This window comes from Sciurus vulgaris, assembly GCF_902686455.1.
Source record: "Sciurus vulgaris genome assembly, chromosome: 16".
NCBI classification, from domain to species: Eukaryota; Metazoa; Chordata; class Mammalia; order Rodentia; family Sciuridae; genus Sciurus; species Sciurus vulgaris.
Window position 1 is genome coordinate 8071608 of NC_136477.1, and position 22081 is coordinate 8093688.

General features: G+C 39.9%; 1 protein-coding gene across 1 annotated transcript in view; it reads left to right on the plus strand.

Moving 5' to 3' along the window:
* The window catches only part of LOC306646381 (uncharacterized protein), a gene marked incomplete at its 3' end in the record, with an annotated part of 42686 nt that overhangs the window by 15008 nt on the left and 5597 nt on the right, over nt 1-22081 (plus strand). The window contains 3 exon segments of the mRNA XM_079115031.1: nt 11339-11512; nt 12192-12249; nt 18471-19460. Coding sequence (XP_078971157.1) covers nt 11339-11512; nt 12192-12249; nt 18471-19460 — 1222 coding nt within the window.

Genomic DNA, 22081 nt, shown 5'->3' on the forward strand with positions numbered 1-22081 from the left:
CTTTTTCCACCCCGAGCGGACCTTATCTGTCCCCATAAAATAAAGTCTTTTGCGTGAGTTCTTGTGTCTGCGGAGCGTTTTTCTGGGAGCTACTGACGAGCCACAACTGAGCCAGCGACCCCTAACACTTTGGATCCAAAGGTCTGTAAATTTTAAAAGTGAATTTAGAAGGAAGGACTTTTTCCTAACATAACTTGTGAATCTGAAATGATGCCTAAAATCTCCAGAGATTGTGAGATGGAGACACTCATAGGACATGGTTCCGGGGACTTCACATACATACTCAGTCATTCCTTCCTAACTCTTCTCCCATATGCCTAGCCAATAAAGGTCCAAGTTTTAAATTTTTTTAACAAGTAAGATTTCTACTGTAGAGATATGCTTGCGGCTATTTCGGGAGAAGGCCGCGCACACATGCGGGGGAGGACGCACCCACCTGCTGGCACGTGACGCCTCCTCCCCCACCCTTACACAAGCAGGCCGCCCTGGCTGCGCTTGCCCAGTGGCCCCAGCGACCTGGTGCGTGAGGCACTGGACAACGGAGCACGCGGGAATGTCCGTCTCCTGGGTGCACACCTCTAAGCAAGACCGGCACTTGGACTGGGAAGATGCCACCTGTATCTTGTCCCACAAGGCAAAGAGAGGCCTTAACCATCCTGGAAGGCAAAGCTGGTGTTGGCACCAAGGTGTCTACTTGGGGAGAGAAGCAAGCAAGGAAGCAAGCAAGGAAGCACCACTAAAGAAAAATAAAGAAGTTGTTCATTCCCAGTCCACCTCCAATTCTTTCTGCGGTCTCATTGCTGCCGGTGGCAACATTCTACCTTGACTTAAGATAGATCACGCATGAGAAATAGATCTCTAAGATGGAAAAAAACATGCCACAAATATAACTCCAGTAAAATATAGGATTTTATTGTTGGTGACATTATCAGAAAAGCAAATAGGCTAACATTTATGCAGCAGTGCTGTTATTCACAAGGGTGAACAGATGTAAATCAATTGAATGTCCATGAATAGATATATGGATAAACTCCTAACATACAAAAATGCAGTAGAACATTTTCATCCATGTAGAGGAGTAAAGTAAGTTAATGTTTACTAATAAGTCAGTCAAAAGACAGGAGGAAAGAAAGAAGGAAGGAATAAATGAAGGAGAAAAGAAAGGAAAGAATAAATGAAAATAAGGAAAGTTTATAAAATAACACAAAAAATCAGAGTTAATGTAGACATCATATCAGTAAGAATCTTATGAACAAACCCACGTTAAAAAGTTGATTTCAAATTTCAGGTTGAAAATTAAAACATTGCTCTTACCAGCAGTAGTATAGCAGAGTTAGTATGGGCTCCATGTCAGGTCCAGTAGTTTGTCCATCCCTATCTCTCTCTTCCTTTGGAAAATGTGTGAATGACAGAAAATATCTCAAAGTGTTTTCAGGATTAAATAAGGTCATACAGATAAAGTGACCAGCATAGTCAGGATATGATCAGCACTATGCTTTGATGGTTTGTATTATTTTGCTCCAAAGAAATTAAAACAAAATAAAACCCAATAAATTAAAGAACACTATCATTCAACCAACAATTTTTTAGGTAACCATGTCAACATGTGATATATTTAAGTCAAGTTGGAAATCTCAGAAGTACATGTAAGAAACCTTTAAAAACTTAGACCTTTATGTACCATGCATAAGGGGAAAAAGTTAGGAAAGAATTACTGAGTATGTAGGCAAAGTCAGAGATAGTTTGGGGATAGAAGACTTCAAGGATGTTTCTGGGGAGAAAAAGAACCAAGATACCACAATATGTGCTTTGGGGGAACAACACTCAGTTCTCAGCTAAGTGATCCATCAGGAACAAAATGCTGCTCTGTTGAGGAGTCTTCCCAGGGCCCCCTTCATATCTTTATTCCTCAGGCTGTAGATGAAGGGGTTCAGCATGGGGGTGACCACAGAGTACATTACTGAAGTGACTGTGCTTTTCTGAGAAGAATGGGTCACAGCAGAGCTGAGGTAAACCCCAAGTGCTGTTCCATAGAACAAGGAGACCACACAGAGGTGGGACCCACAGGTGGAAAATGCTTTATACTTACCCACAGAGGAGGACATTCCCAATAAGGAGGAAACAATTCGAAAATAAGAGAAGAGGATCCCAGACAAAGGAAACACACCCAGAAGGGTGCTTGCCACATAAAGAAAGACTTTATTGATGAGGGTGTCAGAGGTGGCCACCTTGAGAAGCTGAGCCACTTCACAGAAGAAATGTGGGATTTCAGTGCCTGTGGAGAAGGTCAGTTGATTCAACAGTAGAATGTGAACCAGGGAGAACCAGAACATGATGATCCAAGACAGCAGAACCAGGAGGACACAGAACTGAGGGTTCATGATGACTGTGTAGTTCAGAGGGTGGCAGATGGCCACAAAGCGGTCATAGGACATTATAGTCAGTAGGAAGTTATCCATTCCAATAAAAGTATTAAAAAAATATGCCTGAGTGAGGCACTCTATGTAGGAAATGTTTTTATTCTGTGCCTGGAAGTTCGCTTTTGGGACTGTGGTAGAAATGAAGCAGATGTCAATGAAGGACAGGTTGGAGAGGAAGAAGTACATGGGGGTGTGGAGGTGGGAGTCAGAGTAGATGGTCAGGATGATGAGTAGGTTCCCTAGGATGGTGACCAGGTACATGGACAGGAACAGTCCAAAAAGAAAGGGCTGCAATTCAGGATCCTCTGAGAAGCCCAGGAGGAAAAATTGTGGTAAGCCTGTATGGTTTTCTGCTTCCATTGAGTTGGTGTATCTTCTGGAGAAAGAGAAAGCAAAGTTCAATGAATAATCAAATGAAAACTCAGGTAGCTCTCACTTTATAATATTCTAGGATGTACGTCCTTTATTTTTTATTTATTTCTGCCAATGATGGTGATTTATTCAGTCAAATGGCAGTCCATTTCTCTCCCTTTCAAAGTGTATAATCATTCAGAATTTCTTCTTTCTTTCTTTCTTTCTTTCTTTTTTTTTTTTTTTTTTGGTACTGGGGATGGAACCCAGGGGTACTCTACCACTGATCTACATCCACAGCCCTTTTTATTTTCATTTGTTATTTTGAAATAGGGTGTCCCTAAGTTGCATATGGCCTTACTAAATTGCTGAGGCTTTGATCATTGCTATTTCCTTATTTGTTTGGTTTTATATGCCCTGGTGCTGGGTAGAAGTCTCAGTAAATGAGAGTTGTAATTATTATTACCTATGTTAAGAATGATTTTAAGATATTTTGAAGATATAAATATATTTTGTGATGTGATTTAGAAATGGGATTGATTCTTGAGTCCAGAGTTCCTGGAATAGACATTTGCCCCTCATTGTACCATCTTTGTGACCTTGAAGACGTTACTTAAGCTCACAATACTACTCTCCACAGCAGCAGCAGTAAGCATTCACTGCCTGGTAGGATTGAAATGTGAAATTCAGTGAGATGATGTAATTTTCTACTGTGGTTCCTGTGATACACACTGCGTGTTTATTAAATGTGGTCTTCTGTTCTGGGTAGGAAAGCCAACTCAGAAGTATGAATGTTTGAACTGGGAGAGGAAGAATGGGTCACTATGAATAAGAAGACATAGGAACAAACAGTTGTAGGATGAGAGAAAAGGATCTATGATTGTCCTGCCAGTTGGTAAACTTGGTGTAGGAGGGGTGTGAAGGGCTGTGTGATGGAGATAGAGTGATGGCCAGGAGGGACAGGGTATGAAGGCCCACAGTGGAGCGTCCTGTGCTCTTCCTTCATGACCACCTCACACTGGTGAACTCCTGTGGATTGGTGGGTCTGTGAGAGTTTTGTCTCATGATTTGTCTCTCCAGTGACTTACAGAGTGGCTACCACATCATAGATGTTGAACAATTACAATATTGGAAGTACAATAAATACGGAGAGCAGAATGTTTTCTATAACACAAAAGAGAAATCGTCCAACTAATAATATGCCTAAATATAGGCACAAAATTGGAGAGAATATAGACACAAAATTGGACAGTAATGTGAAGTTCCAGAAATGTGTTCAAATCTATTTTTCTCAGGTTTTAAGAATTAGTTTTTATTTTTTAAAACTTAATATGTGCATGACAGGAAAAAATAAAAACACAAGCAAAGAACAAAGTCATCCAGTCACAAGCAGCTTATTTGGATATGTACTACTAGGTTGTGCATACACATACACAACATCCCATTTTGTGTGATTTTGATCATAGTGTGTATCCTGCTTTTCCACAAATCATGTGTATTCACCAATTCAAAATCCCAAAGCTACTTGAGTATTTTTGATAACCAAGAATACACTAAACCAACTCAATCTGTTATCCTTTCTTGGGGACAAAAATTTCACACAAGATAGAAATGGCAACAGGCCTCTAGATAGACATATTGGTAGAGTTAAAAATCAATTAATGCATTCCCTTAATGCTCAGTTTAAAATGAGACAAAACAGCAGAATACACCAAGCGTGTTTCATTACCAGACTTCTACTACTGAATATTAGCATGTTCCTGGTGAATTAACCTATTCCTATAGTACAGCCAGAAGATGCACACACACCAATGGCTCACATCAAGATGTAAATCCTTGAGCACTAGCTCCCGTCTCTCCCTGCGTGCATCCCTGTGCCCTCAGCTGTCAGTCTAATGAACAAGTCCTGATACACACTGCCCAGGGATAAAGCAATTCCATGTCCAAGATGCATCTTTTCTATCAATTATAACAAAAAGACATTTACAAAGTGGCTAATTCACTAGCTCCATTTTTTATGATTCACTGTCACCTCAGGACATCTAGACACTTAGATGTTGTGAAATAAAGTATGAACTTTGTGCATAATAAACACAAGTACTTTACCAAAACTGCACATATAGGTCTGTGGTTATAATCTAAACCTGTCTTGAGATATGGAAATGCTAGCAATGAGCCCTTCCCCTCACCCTTCCTCTTTCTCATCTCACCATTCCAGTGACTAAGTTCAGGACTACCCCTAGCTCCAAGAGGTGGATTAATAAATGTCATTCCCAGAAGACAGTTCTTCCTAAATATTAACAAAATTGTATTTATATAGGGATTATTTTTCTGCTTCTAACAAACACTGGGCATTGGGACTTATCCTTTAATACCCAGCAATATTAACTAAAATGCACATATGACAATGGTTAGACAATCTGAACTAGTGTAAGGGTCACAGAGTGCTTCTCTATGCAAACTTTCTCCCCCTACCTACCACCCAGTGAACCTTCAACAATCTCTCCAAGACATCAGGTTCAACAGTTCCATTCCCCTAAATGGCAACTATGCCTAGGTAATACCAAAAAATACCTAAAGGACATTGCTTTAGTCCTCTACTTCAACCATATGTTGTGCACTTTTAGATATCTGGAAACACTAGATGTTTCCATCAAGGTCTTAAGTTTCCAGCTAGTCACAGCAGCCCTGAATGGACTGCAACACTTCTTAACAAAAGCTACACTTTGAAGCAAAACCCCCCTTTTAAGGACTAGAATTTGGAAGTGTCTTCCAAATAGAAACATTCTGGCCTAGAACCCTTCCCCTTCTAGTCTCTTATCAACCCCAGAGTCAAATCTATTTTAAAAGTCAAATCTATTTTAAAATACAGAATGAACGAGCAATGCTAATTCTGGCAATGGAAGTCAGTTTAAGAAAAATATGTTTGTTAATAAAATTAGTCGCTAAACTAGGTCTTTGAAGTGAAATCATAAGAAAAACACAATATGTAAAATCCATCTGAGAAAATTTAACAGTCATTACAATGAGTAGCCAGCCAGGGCTGAGACTGATGCTAAGAGAAGAAGCCACAAATAATTCCTTCATCCAGTAAAGAGTGGCTATTGTCACACCACATCCACCAAGAAAGGCTACGTTATAACACTGTAGCTTTTGAAAATTAAAAGAACAGGTCAAGGCATTCTCTTCCAACTTCTACCACCTGTTATTTCCCTGAACATTTAACAAATGTTGATAATCAGAGAAAAGGGAATTTCTCTGACTGGTGAGCATCAGAAAATATTAAATGAATGGTAGATACATGGTGGATCCTAAGGTGAAACCACGGCTACAGCATCGTAGAACTAGTGAGAGCTTTCAGTAAGTCAAAGGTGCCAGTAACAAAGGTTATAAAAGATGACAGGAAAATCAAATCAAATTTAGAGAATAACAGATAATCCCTCAGGCATTATAAATCTTCTTCAGTGGGTACTTAACACAAAAATGATTGGATGCAGGAAGTCTGTCAGCAGCCCTCGATTTATAGACAAGAATGCAGAAGAGCTGGAGAATCTGCAGAAAATAACTTTCAGGAGAAAGGTTCTAGATTCCAAAGATCAGGAGATAAGGAAACAGAGAAACAGACGGAGGAGACAGGTCTCCATGGAAACTGACATGGCTTCAAAGCACAGGGACTTCATAGACTAAAGAAATTTGACATGCTCCATTTCTCATTTCAGAGATAAAACATGATACCCACGTTCTCTCCATTGTTCATCTTACTATTTCAGCTTCACTGGAACACACCAACTCTTTCCCATCATTGTTGCTGAAGTGTCTTCTTCCCAACTCTCTGTCCACAGGAAGCACCCTGTGCTGTTTCTGAGGCTGAGTTCACAGAAGAGCAGATAGGGACCCCAGGAGCTTTATTAAATTTTCTACTGTCTTGGAGTTCAAATTCTCAGGGCTCATCATTAAATAAATTGTTCTATTTTCTTTCCACTCTCCACACAATTCAGCTCCCTTGGGGTAAAAAGAAAATGGCAGAGTGGAAAAGTTTCAGCCAACTTTTTATTGGTGGAGTCAGTGGCAGGGGGAAATGGACATATTTTCTTCAAGAAAAAAAATCCTTTTTTACTTTGGTTTCCTTTAAAGTCATAAGCTATCCCCTATGGAAAGGTTAATTTTTGTAAGGAACCAATCTTAGGAAACATCTCTTGTCATATGACTCCTTTTGACCATCTTTGGGGATTGTGGACATCATTTCACAATGCCATGGAAGAAAAGAAGTCCCTTCTTTTTAGTTTTCTTTACTATTTTTATTATTCAAATTTATTTGTTGTCTGTTTACTTAAGTTGGCATATAAAATTGTACATACATATCATATTCAATATGATATTTGGAAATATTTTATGTCATGCATTGATTGGATCTAAAAAATAACACTTGCATCATCTCATTAGTTAACATTTTTGTGGTGAGAATACTTAACAACCCAACATTTGTCAATAATACAATGCATCATCAGTAACTACAGTCATGATGCTATGTAATAAATCTCTTGAGAGTATTTCTCAAGTCTAAATGTGTTTGTGTAATGTTGACCAACTTTTCCCCAGCACCACATCCCAAAAGCCCCAGCCCATGGTAACTACTACTCTGCTCTCTCTAAATCAACTTCCTAAGATCCAACAAATGATTGGGATCATGTGCTATTTGTCCTTTTATGCCTGGTGTGCTTCAGTTAATATACTGTCCTCCAAGGTTGTCAATGGCAGGATCTCCTCCTTTTTATGTCATGTGGTATTCATCGTGTATATGCTTTGTTTTCTTTATCCCCTGCTCTGTTGATGGACACATGGCTTGATGGCATATCTTTGTCCAGAGCCAGTAGGTCATGCCCCCTGCCTCGCCTCATGTTGAGCTAAGATGGCGCCTGCCAGATGCTGGCGGGGCGTGCCTCTCCCTGCACACATAACTGTCAGACAATACCAGTTGCATCAGACTAGATTGCGTGGTACTTCACGACTGGCCAACTACACTTCCTTATTCGAGTTCTGGCGCTTGGACTAGTCTTGCCTTCGTGTGCTTTCCCCCGATTGGTTTTTGTACTTTATATTAACTGGGTTTATTCCCCTAATAAACGAGACTTGATCAGGCTTTTGTCTTGTCTCCATTTCTCGTGTCCCTTGTCTCTCCCAATTCCCACTCCCCCCTCCAGGTTCCCGTTGCAGTCCTGTGGGTCGGGACATATCGTGATTATTGTGAGTGGTGCTGCAAAACATGGGGCAACATACTCATTTTATTCATTTGGATATATACCCAATATTGTGATGGCTGGATCATATGGTACTGTTTTTAATTTTTGGAGGGAATTTTATAATGCTTTTATGATGGTCAAATTCATTTATATTCCCACCAACACTGTGAAAAATTTCCCTTTTCTCCATATCCTTGTGAAGAATTATCATTTGCCTCTGATAATGGTGTATCCAATAGAAGGAGCTGATATCTCATAGTGGTTTTTGTTTGCAGTTCCCTAATAACAATTGATGTTGAGTCATTTTATATCTGTTGGCCATTTGTATTTCTCTTTTTGAGAAATATTTAGATTTTTTTGACCAGTTTTGGATCAGGCTATTTGTTTTAATACTGTTGAATTGTTTGCATGCTTTATGTATTTTGTATATTAATTTCATATGAGGTGTATACTTTACAAACAATACCTTCCAAGCTTCAGTTTTCTATTCACCCTGTTGACACAATTTTTTTCTTAGAGTTATGTATCTCATGCTTTATTTGCTAATAACAACAAGGCCATGGTTAGTGGACTAATGCATGTAATTTTGGATGAATGGGGTACCACATTTAAGGTATAAAAGGGGAGAAGAAAAGAAAAAATAACATCAAGAGAAATTAAAATATTAAATACAAGATCCACATTGATTGAAGGTAAAGAGTTATCAGTCATAGCTCTCAGGTGGTTCTCAGTTAGCTCTCAGTCTATCACTGAAGTGATCACTGAAACTCTGAGATTCGGCATTCTTTAATAGGACGCCAGTTTTAAGATTTGTTCTGGATTGAAGCTCTCGGGTCAAATGTAGTACTAGAAATAACCTTAAAAATGAAACAAACTTTTTCTTTTTCATGACAAGGTTTACTTATGACACATTTCTTGTTGATGTGCATAAGCTTTTTAGTTCTGTGGATCCTATTTGTCTGTTTTTGCTTTAGAGATCATATCCAATGAATCATTGCCTAGATCAACATCATAGTTTTCACAAAAATTTCTTTTAATGATTTTAAGGAAATGTTTTTTATGAGTGCATTTTAGTTATGCATAATATTGGGATTCATTCTGACATAAATATAAAAGCATGGAACAACTCCTCCTCAGTCACCTCCCTCTCATATTTTTTCCTACTTTTGTCTAATGTTTTTCTTGTTTTCATTCTGTAATATTTTCTCTCTCTTTCCTAGGGTCATTTATTTCCTTTTTTTAAAAAATTAACTTTGTCTTTTTCCCTCCTCCCTTTTATTACTATTGATTTTACTTGTTAATTTCAACTTTTTAGTTTATGTTTTATTCCTTTTGCCACTGTGTGGGGATATAACCCTCACCTCTAGCACATGGGGTGGTTGATTTCCTGCTGAGCTAAATGTCCAGCCCAACTGAAAGAAGCTGAACCTTACTCCAGTTGGCACCTAATCAAATTAAATTATTAAATTTAATAATTTAAATTTAACATCATATAACTTTTATTTATTCATTTTTGTAGTGTTGGAGATTGAACCCATAACCTTACACATATAGGCAAGTGATCTGCTGAGCTACAACTCCAACTCCAATATTACATTTTAAATTTGTCAAAATCTGGCTTAAATATATTTTGTAGCCTGTGATTAGTTCTTCTCTTCCTAATGATAAAGTGGATTTCCTTTCAAGCACATTTACTGCTTCACCCAAGTTAACATACAAGTTTTTCTCAAATTGTTATCAATAACCTCCCATCTTTTCAGACTTTTTCATAGGAATATAAGTTGATGTTTAATTGTTATTATGTGTTTTTTGATGTCTCTTCTAACATTTGGATCACTCTATTTCACTCATCACATAAGTCATGCATACATTCCACCTGTTTCTTTTTCTACCTCAACTTCTGAGAAACACTAGTGTAATTTTTGAAGAATATTTTTCCACCACAATCTTGGTGTTTTCAGCATTAAAATTTTCCATACGTGAAAGTGGATCCTTTATGTTCAGATAGTTCTCACCACCATCAAGGAACCAAGCCCACCACAGAGGTCAAAAAGTAAGCAATTGACCAATTTACTAAGGGTGATTTTCCATACAACAGTAACTGTAACCCAAGTGACTTGGCAGGCTGAGGCAGGAGGATTGCAAGTTCAACCCCAGCATCAGCAAATGGTGAGGTCTTAAGAAATTTAGCAAGACCTTGTCTCAAATATTAAAATTAGCTCAGTGGAAAGCAATGTGGAGATTCCTCAGAAAACTTGGAATGGAACCACCATTTGACCCAGTTATCCCACTTCTTGGTTTATACCCCAAGGACTTAAAATCAGCATACTACAGTGACAGAGTCACATCAATGTTTATAGCAGCTCAACTCACAATAGCTAGATTGTTGAACCAGCCTAGAAGTCCTTCAACAGATGAATGGATAAAGAAATGATATATATATATCTCCATGATGGAATATTACTCAGCTTTAAAAAAGAATGAAATTATGGCCTTTGGTGGTAAATGGATGGAGTTGGAGAATATCATGCTAAGTGAAATAAGCGAAACTCCAAAAACCTCATGCTAAGTGAAATAAGCCAAACCCCAAGAACCAAAGGCCAAATGTTTTCTGATATGCAGATGCTAATTCACAATAAGGTGGGGGCAGTTAATAGGAAAGAATAGTTACTTTATATTAGTTAGAGGGGAGGGAAGGAAGGGGAGGGGATAGAGGGGTAGGAAGGATAGTAGTGTGAAACAGACATTATTACCTCAAGTACATATATGACTACATGACCTATATGATCCTGCAATATGTATAATCAGAAAAATTAGAGATTATACTCTATTTATGAATGATCTATCAAAATGTATAAATGCAGTCTACTGTCATGTACAACTAATGAGAATAAATTTCAAAAATTAAAAAAAATAAAAAAATAAGGAGTACCCCAGTGATAAAGTACCCTGTTCAATTCCCAGGGTAAAAGAAAAAAAAAAATCTATTAAAGAACAAAGGAAGTTAATATGTACTGAGAACCTACTAAATGTTGAACACAACACAGTACTGATCATCTCTATAAACAGACTGTTAAATCACCCAGCACCCCATGGAAGCAGGAATATGGCCCCTAAGTTTTTGGTTAAGTCTGCAAGCATTTTCCCATGGAAAACTTGTTAGATTTGGTTGTTAGGATCTACTACCACACCCTCAAACCTTGGGTACTGCCTGAGGTTGCAAACAGGATTGTAATCCTGCCATGGCCATGCTCACAATTAAATTAAGTAACTGTCAACATCATATCCCTATTCCAGATGCAGCTCTTCTTATTTTTCTTTTTGCAGTGCTGGGGATGGAACCCAGGTATAGCGCCTCTGTGCACAGGTTCTACCCCACCCCTGGGACACACTCTGTCAGCAACAATCTGCTCGTATATATGCCGAACAAGACCCATTTCCACGCTGCAGTGCAGGCAGAACCAGAAGCTGGAGGACACACGCTTCGCGAACCCCGAGCAGGTACAAGACGGGCCACCATCCCTGCCTGGTCTCATTGTCGCTTTTTCCCTCTAGTAGAGCCTTGCATGGGTTCGGACGGGACAGTGATTCCCCACTGACATGACCGAGGGGAAATCACATCATCTCGGATCTCAATTTCCTTGTTAGTAACGACAAGGTTTTAACTTGTGCGTAGAGCCTGTCCCCGGCGTCCACAACAGACCCAGCCTGCTCAATTCTTAGCCTCTCCCCGCTCACTTTCAGGAAAGCGCGCACAACTCCTCCCTGGGCATGCGCACAATATAACGGCCACGCCCTTTCTTAATCACTGAGGTTTGGGGAAGCAGGCAGTAGACTCGCTTTCGCCCTGCTTTGTATCATTATGTGGCTAAAATAGCATAAGGCAGGTCACCCACAGGTTAATAGGGGTAGGAAGCTCTGCGCTCTCCTTGCCAGACCTGCCGCACTGCGAGCACGGGTCTGGCAGTCAGGGCCTCTAGACCCGCCCGACTCTGCGCTGGAAGCTGAGCCTCGCCACCCGCAGCTCACAGGGGAGGACGCGGACCGCCGGGCCGACTTTTCACGCACCTGGAGTCACGGAAGCTGGAAGCTCCCCTCACTTCCGGTTGCTGAGTGGTTGAGGCCGAATACAAGGCCTGTCATTGGCTGGGCCCGGCTGTCAGTCTTCTTGCGTCCCTAGGCCCGCCCTGCGGAGGTGCTTCGAAGCCAGAAGCCCGGAGAGAACAGAGTGACGCGAGGTAAGGCGGGGCGAGGCGGGGCGGGGCGGGGCGAGGCGGGGCGGGGCGGGGCGAGGCGGGGCGGGGCGGGGCGGGGAGCGCGGGAAGGCCGCCGGCGAGTTGATGCCAATTGCGACGGGGAGGGCGGCCGGCTCCGAGAGGACTGCAACCTCTGGGCCTGTTCCCCGGGCGGAGGCACAACCCCGGCCTCGGCGGGCCGGGGCGGCTCCCGGCTTCCACCTTAGGGCGCTGGGCGCGGGTACCTGGGGAAGGAGAGGGAGGCCCGGTCGCGCCGGTGTGGCTTCCCGGACCGACCGACCCCGCCCTGGGCGCTGCAGACCCCGAAGGGCAGCACCAAGCCTCCGAGCACTCCCGCGGCCCTTGAATTATTTAAAAAAAGTAATTCACATTAAAAGAGGAAGGAGATGATGCCCCCAGCTAATCACCAGCCCCGGGTGGACACGGCTGCGAGGCTCGCAGCCCACGCCTCACACCCCCCACGTGGCAGCAGCAGAGAGGAGTGTCACGGTGGAGGACCCAGAGCTCATGGGCACCTGGGCAGAGGTCACGCCCCCGCCTTGGGGCGCAGGTCGCTGACAGCACTGGAGTAGCAGCTGCAGAGTGGAGAGCGAGCAGGACTTCCCCAGGTAAAGGGAGGGAAACTGATGTCCACAGGTGGGAGATCAAACCAGAGCCCTGCTGCTCACGCTGTGAAAAAATCACCGAAGTGGACCGAAGAACTTAATGCAGGAACTGAAACTTTGACATTTTTAGAGGAAAATAAGCAAAACACTTCAAGAGGTAGACGCAGGCAATGACTTCTGAAGAGGACTCCAGGGACTCAGGAAATGAAAGCAAGAGGTGAAAAAAACACATCAGATTACATCAAAGTATAAACCTTTTGCACAGAAAGGAAACATCATGAAGACAGAGCGTTCAGAAAGGACGAAGATCTGTGCCAGCTGTTCATCTGACGGAGAATTAATATCCAGAATGTGTATAGCACTCAAAAAACTGAATACCCAAGGAATAAGTAACCCAATTAGAAATGGGGAAACTATCTGAAAAACACTTTTCCAAAGACCTGCAAGTGGCCAATAAATATATGAAGAAAATAATGCTCTGTGTCTTTATTCATGTGAGAAATGAAAATCAAAATTGCCTTTGAGATTCTGCCTCACCCAAGTCAGAATGGTATTTATCAGTACAAGACTGAAAACAACCACAAGTGCTGGTGAGGATATGGGGAAACAGGAACCCGTGTAGTCTGTTGATGGGAATATAAATTAGTACAACCACTGTGGAAAACAGTATGGAGGTTCCCCAAAAGACTGAAAATAGAACTACCATAGGGTCCAGCTATCCCAATCCTGCATTCTTAGCCAAAGAAAAGGAGGTCAGCACAGAAAAGACACACATGCTGTTAGTCAGTTTTTCATCACTGTGGCAAAATACCTGACACTAAGCAACTTAAAGATGAGTTTATTTCAGATCATGGTTTTAGCCCATGTTTGTTAGGTTCCATTGCTTTGGGCCTGAGGTGAGGCAGAACATCAAGGCTGAAGGATGTGGCTGAGGAAAGCTGCTCAGATCAAGGTAGTCAAAAACTAGAGCAGGGGAGGGGGCCATGGAGAAGATAAATTCTTCCTAGGCATGTACCCGAAGGCGTATTTCCTACGAAGGCGTAGGTCCCACTTCCTATTAGTCCATTCAGCTCTTAATGGATTCATCCACTGATGAAGAAGATACAGGGTTCATGATGCAATCACTTCCTAAGAACCTCACCTCTGAATATTGCTGTGTTGTGGACCAAACCTTCACTACTGGAGACTTCAGTGAACATTCCAGGTCTGAACCAGAATACCTGCATACCCATGTTTATTGTAGCATTCACAATAGCCAAGATAGGACATTAATCTAGGTGCCTGTCAAAAGGTGAATGGATTGGGAAAAAAAAAAAAAAAAAAAAAAAAAAAAAGGCTTATATACACAGTGAAGTAGTATTTAGCCACAGAAAAGGATGAAATCATATCATTTGCAGGAAAATGGATGGAACTGGTGAATGTCATGTTAAGTGAAGTAAAGCACACCCAGAAAGGCAAGAATTTCATGTTTTCTCTCATACCTGGAAACTGAAAAAAAAAAAAAAAAACAGAAAAACAAAAATAAAAACACAAAACCTTGAAAATAGAAGAAATAGTAGAGAAGGGGACAAGATGGGAAGACAACTTAGTTTAGATCTCAACTGCCTGCAGAACTGCCATGTCAGTTCTGGACTCAGTACATCAGAACTTTTCCTACTTTAATGAAAATAAACATCTAACTTTCTGACATAAAACTTTTACTACAATATGATCCCACTATTGCACTACCAGGCATACATCCAAATAAATAAAATAAGCATATTTAAGAGATGTGTACTGTCCTGTATTTTGCAGCTGAGGTATGGAATCAGACTTTGTGTCCGTCAGCGCAGGGTGGATAACAAAAACATGTATGTCCACAACCAAAAACTACTCGGGAATAGACAGAAATCCTGTCATTGACAATAACATGTTTGAATCTGGAGAACATTATATTAATTGAAATAAACCAGGCAGGAAAAGATAAATACCACATGATCACCCTCATTTTGGGAATTTTAAAAAAGTTGATCTTATAGAAAAACAGCAGACCAGTAGTTATCAATGGTGGGAGCAATTGGGAGGTGGTGAGAAGTGTTGGTCAAAGGGTATTCCATTTACATAGGAGCAATATGTGTCAATATGTGTAAGGGGTCTGTTGTATACCACAGTTACTAAAATTGTGATCATATATTGTTGAAAAATTCTGAGCTGATGTTATGTATTCTCGTTAACAATTATAAATAATATGGCAGTGCACATGTTTAAACAATGCATAATGAAAAATACTTTTGTACATTGTATCCAGGATGTACAAATTTTTATATGACAATTTAAATAAATAAACTGACAACCTAGAAAAATGAAAAGCTTAAAGAAAACTAGAAACAAATGTCTTTTATAACATTGTGAATCCAAAATGATATAAATAACATCCAAAGATTGTTCTAAGGAGGCACATGATAGGAGATGGATACTGGGGTATGTTCCTTGTAGAAAATAACCATTCGTTATATCTTATGACTTCGGAATGAAAATAAACAGTTTTTTTCCTTGTAGAAAATAAATCCATTTCTCCCTGCTACTGCTCCACTCTGCTCTCTTCTTTGTACCCCAAGGGAGCCATATTGTTTGGAGAGTGGAAAGGAAATAAAACAATTTATTTAATGAGGAGCTCTGAGAATTCAAGCCTAGACATAGTAGAGAATTTTAGTAATGCTCCTAGTGCCCTTCACCTATAATTCCCTGGTCCCAGCTTCCATGAAAACCCACATGGGCTTCCTGTGAATGGGTTTGGGGAAGAGAAATCTTCCATGACAACCACTGGAGAGAGGCAGTGTATCTCTGTGGTGCTGGTTGAGTAAGAAGAAAGAAACAGGTATGGGGGGTGCTTCACTTCCAGAACAGCGAGAACAGGCACACTCTACTTTTCTTTAGTCTTTGGAGGTCAGATCCTTCCTGTTGTACATTGAAGGCACTACAGTTTCCATTAAGAATATCTTCCAGTTACTCTGTTTCCTTCTCTCAGTGTTTGCTTTCTAGAGCCTCTCACCTGAAACTTATTTCCTCCAGTCTTCAGCTATTCTCTTCCTATAAATTTAGGCTGCTGTCCAGTTTCCTGCACCCAATTATTTAACTACTCACCAAACATCTATTGTTCACCAGACATCTATTATGCACACGTTACTGTCTATTTTGTTTCAAGTTTATTAGATTCTTTTTGTATGCTTCACTATTTTATTGGTATTTCTGACTTATCAGATACACATAGGTGTCAAATATACTTATGTTATTGTAGTTTTCAGTTTAAGGCCCACAAAATATCTACCATCAATACAGTTTTATCTGATAACCTTCAGTCTTCCTTTTCTTTTACACAAATTCCTTTAAGTTTCTGGAAAGTACTGAATGATTGAAATTGTGGGAGACTACCTTGGCACGTTCACGAATTTGACATAAATACTGCGTGTTTAATGTAGCATCTCCTCTTGAAGCAGCCATTCTTTATTGGACTTGGGAACTGTCCTTGATCAGGCATGGCTGCTACCTAAACTAATGGTTGTTAGGTTTCCTCAAATTCTTTCAATATATTGTGTTTTTGGTTATGATCTCACATCACTGACTTAATTGTTTTGTGATGAATTATGTTGGCAAACATTTTTCTTACATTTTCATCCATTCCCAGAATTGGTATAACTTGATGCATTCATATCTATTTTAAAAGATTACAAGGATAATTTGAATCTCCACCATTTAATTCTGTGCCTATCTTTGGGCTTATGATGTTGGATAATTTCTCTTTTGGGTAGCAGGAGATGTTTTATTTTCAGTATTAATAACTTCCAACATTTATATTTGCTCAGCACCTGAAGGTGAAAGGCACATTTAAGTCCCTGGAAGGACAAATGATAAAACAAAACCATCACAAGTCACAAATGAAATGAATCTGAGAGGGTCGTAAGGGAAGATTACAGAAGCTCCACTGTAGGTCTCACACACCTTGTCCCTCTTGACCTTTATTCCCTGCTCTCCAGCACGCTGGCTTCTCCATCCCTCTGGCTTCTCCAGCCCTCCTGTACCAGCTTGCCCACTGATTAGGCAAGTCCACATTCTGTTCTCTTCCTTTACTTCCCCTGATTAACAATGACCCATCTTTCTTCTCTCGGCGAAGCATTCCTGTTTTAGGACAGATGTTCTTATCTGCCTTCTCAGACTAAACTGATCCTCAGTGGATTTCACAGATGCCTCATACTCTAGGTATTTATAACACTTTTTTTTCTGTCACAGAATATAAACACTCATTTTTAAACCTTAAATTTATCCTTTATATCCTGTAAGATAGAAAGATTATATAACTTTTGGATATTTGTGATTAAATCAACTAATTATGTTTCTTGGTATTTAGCTATAATTACTGTAATACGATAAGTTCCCATTCAAGAGCAGGGATGTAGGAGCACCCATTCCCTGGCACATGTCGGATCAGAGGTAGTGTGCTTTTCTCTCCTGTTGTGTGGGTGGTGCACATGCTTTTGCCTCCTCTTGGAAGAATAACCTAGCAGGTACTGTCTGAAAGAGGCACCCATAGGGATTGCTGTTAGTTAGTAATGCTCTATGGCAGTAGAGGTGTGAGGATAGCTGTTGAGTTTACACCAATAAGAGCTCCATCCAAGACACCTGACCAATTCCAAAGAGAGATTGATAAATGATAGCTATGTGAGACAGATCCATTGAGATATGAAGAACAAGTTCACATTTATGAAATACCCACTGTACGTTGCAGGAATCACAGTAAAATTGCATCATCTTATTTAATTATGCTTTTCAATCCTACCATGCAGGGGATAATTACTACTTCTGGTATAGAAGTACTGCTAGTTAGAGCTTAAATAGCTTTCCTCAAGGTCACAAATAAGGTCTGAAAGATGATATGTGTTTGGAACAAACTTCTATTTTGGAAAATTTGAGTCAGGAATCCCATATTTACACCACAGCTCTATATTGTGGATTGCGATAGATATCATAAGTATCATATTTATGATATATATCTATATATACTACCAAAATATAAAGCATGAGTGTTGAATAACATTAATGATAATAATGGCAACTTTATTTACTGGGACTACTACTGAGATGAAAGGTGCTTTAAAATCTCCATGAATAAGGGGACAAAGGAGGATAATAGGCGGGCATATGTGATCAAAGTGTGTGAAACCTTATTCTGTGTGATTAAACCAATAAACTCTCTAAATTGGTAATAGCAATAACCACATTTTTAGAAAGAAAAAAAGACACTGAGAGGAAACTGTCACATCACTGTGGTGATCACTCACAAATTAAGGGTATTTTAATTAAAAAGTCCATGTCTAATGATGATTATGAAGCTGTAACCTAAAGTATGGACATTACAAGAAAAAGAGTTGAGATGTCTTCAATCCTCTAGAGTATATGTAAAGTTATATATATATATATACATATATATGTATATATGTATATATATATATAGATAGATAGATAGACAGATTTAAAAAGAAAACTAATTAGTGAAAAAAGATTTCTGCTAAATCAAAGAAAGTGTGACTGTTCAATGAATGTTGACTTTACCTTCTTAACCAGAAGATACACCATACACATGGGAGCAGAAAACCACACAGGATTATCACATTTCCTCCTCCAGGGCTTGTCAGATGACCCTGAATTACAACCTGTTCTCTTTGGACTGTTCCTGTTCACATACCTGGTCACCATCCGTGGGAACCTGCTCATCATCCTGGCTGTCAGCTCTGACTCCCACCTCCACACCCCCATGTACTTCTTTCTCTCCAACCTCTCCTTCATTGACATCTGTTTCATCTCCACCACAGTCCCAAAGACGCTGGTGAACATCCAGACACAGAACAAAGACATCTCCTACATAGAGTGCCTCACTCAGTTGTATTTTTTTCTTATTTTTCTTGGGATGGATAATTTCCTACTGACTGTGATGGCTTTTGACCGCTATGTGGCCATCTGCCACCCTCTGAACTACACAGTCATCATGAACCCTTGGCTCTGTGTCTTCCTGGTTCTCATGTTTTGGCTCATCATGTTCTGTGTCTCCTTGATTCATATTCTACTGTTGAATCAACTGACCTTCTCCATAGGCACTGAAATCCCACATTTCTTCTGTGAACTGGCTCATCTTCTCAAGGTGGCTAGCTCTGTTACCCTTGTCAATAACATCTTTCTGTATGTAGTGACTGCTCTGCTGGGTGTGTTTCCTGTCACTGGGATTCTCTACTCTTACTCTCAGATTGTCTCCACCTTATTGAGGATGTCCTCCTCTGTGAGCAAGTATAAAGCCTTTTCCACCTGTGGGTCTCACCTCTGTGTGGTCGACTTATTCTATGGAACAGGATTTGGGGTTCACCTCAGTTCTGCTGTGACCCATTCTTCCCAGAGAACCATGATTGCCTCAGTAATGTACACTGTGGTTACCCCCATGCTGAACCCCTTCATCTACAGCCTGAGGAACAAGGATGTGAAGGGGGCCCTGCGGAGACTCCTTGGCAGAGCAGCCTCTGGCCCTTGGTGGATCCCTGACCTTAGAGCTAAAGAGACATTGTGGTCCCTGACACAAATGTTGTGAATTTTAATATTTTGGCTCTGTTTCTTCTCTAAAACACATGTTCAATTTCTTCTGTTTTCTGTTACTTTAATTTTGCATACTTTTGTTTATAGTTCTCCCTAACAATTACATCAGCAATTTCTTTTGAATTTTCTTTCCTGTACACGGCCCTTAAAGTTCTACATTAAGTAACTTTTCTCACTGTCATTTCTAAGATTTCCAACTTTCCATAAAGAAAGTTCATCAACTACTGACATGATTTCCTCAAATTATTGCTTGAATGTTAATGCCCTTCACATTAATGTTATTACACTCTTGTTTTACCTGGAAAAAAATGGAGTGGAAGGTATCAGAGAAGTGTTTACCATATCAGTACTGATCTTCCCACTTTATGTGTATGAATTCATTTATCCTGAAAAGATTTCATTCAGATATTTCCTTTCATGCACGTAATATCTGAAAGGAAGAGATTGAAAATGTGATGTGCAAAAACTGGATCTTGAAACTGAACACATAAGCTCTACCTAAGCTCTCCCACTTTTTATAAGAGCAGTGGTTGGGTTTTGAACATGGAAGCAGGAATCTGTCTTGGCAGCAGCTTGTTCATGTGTTCATCATCCTGTAATGCCTTGTATGCTGTTGACATGTTGAACTACATTGCGGGATAATGAAACATGTATAGCAGGAATGAAAGATCTTCAATGGCTCCGGGACAATCTTAGGGGGCTCTGGTATTGAACCCAAGCTCTCTAGTGGGCTTTCCTGTTTCTTAAGCAGCATAGACCATAGGAAGAGTATAAAGTATTGATCAGAAAGCTGAATATAAGAGAAGGAAAAGTAATAACAAAGGGACAAATAAAGGTAATGAGGAGCCATATGTATAATGATCTGAATACAGCGGGGTCTCCTGTGGAAGAGGCTGATGATCAATCTACTTCTGTTTTGCTGAGACTGTGGCAAAAACTGAAAATTGAACAATGTTTTTCTTTTCTCTTTTGGTACCAGGTATTGAACACAGGGATGCTTAACCACTATGTTACATCCCCAGTCCTGTTTTATATTTTATTTAGAGACAGGGTCTTGCTGAGTTGCTTAGGGCCTCACTACATTGCTGAGGCTAGCTTTGAACTTGTGATCCTCCTGCCTCAGCCTCCTGAACTTCTGGGATCACAGGTACACACCACCACACCTGGCTGAACAGTGCTTTTCTGAGCACCCTGAGAATAGAGAAACAGAGTATGCTTACTGCTGCCATGTGGTAGTATCCCTCCAAACCAACCCCCAACCAGAGAGAAAATCAAGGTCTCCCAGCTAGCCCAGCTCATACTTTATTTGTGCATGCTGTGTTGGGAAAGTGGAGGCCATGTATAGAAATAACAATTTGTTGGACAGAAAAAATTAGCAAGCTATTTTAGCATTACTAGACACAAGTGCTGAATGTACTTGTATTCACGGGAATCCATCAAGTTTAAAGAGAAAGATTATATATATAGATGAATACAGGGTAAGTATGGTCAAGGTTATGTATGCACTTTGATGGACAAAACCTGACAAAACCAGTATCTAATTTTATCAATGGAAGTGATGTTAGCATTTAAGTCTTTTCTAGACCTAGAGGATGCAGCTTAAATAGCAGTGATGCATTTCCAAAGGAAAGGGTGAACCATCACTACCTTATCACTCAGTCTGTACAAGAGCTGATGCAAAATGGAATAAAGACATAAAAACAAGATCTGGAAGTATAAAACTATTGATAGGAATCCTAGGGGACACTCTCCATAACTTTAACTGGGCAGACTTTTTTGGATATGATCTCTAAAGCATTGACCACTAAAGCAATGATAGATGAATATGATTACATCAAACACGAAAGCTTCTTTCTAGCAAAGAATAAAAGTCAAAGAGTAAATAGAAATCAAATAGATAGAGGATATTGTTTGCAAACTATAAATTTGATTTGGGGTTAATATCCAAAACATAAAAAACTAAATAATTCATGATAAGAAAATGAATAGCTTGATTTGATCCAAGTAGGTGATTCTCAAAAGAAGAAAAATGAATAACAGATATGAAAAGTTGTTCAACATTACTAATAATTATAGAAATGCAAATCATAGCCACCATGGAATATCAACTCATACCTGGTAGAATGACTTGTGTCAAAAGACAAGATAATTGCTCAGGAGGATGTGGAGAAGAGGTAATTCGCTGTTAGTAGAAATACAAATAAGTAGAATTCACATAGAAAACAGTAAGAGGGTCTCTCATACAGTTAAAAAGACTGCTACCATATGGTCCAGGTGTCCCATCCTAGTATATAAGGTGAATACGTTGGAAGATGTCTGCTTTTTCATGTTTTGCAGCATTTTTTATAGGAGCCAGATATGGAATCAGCCCAGAAGTCCATCAGCAGAGGAGTGCATAAAGAAAAATGTGATCTACTGCACAGTGAAATACTATTTGGGCATAAAAGTAGGAAATTCTGTCATTTATAACCAAATGAATGAGCCCAGAGAATATTATATTAATTGATTTAAGCTAGGCATTTTAAGATTCGTACCCCATGATCACTCACTTGTGCAATTTTAAACAGTTTATTTTAAAGAAATAGAGAATAGAA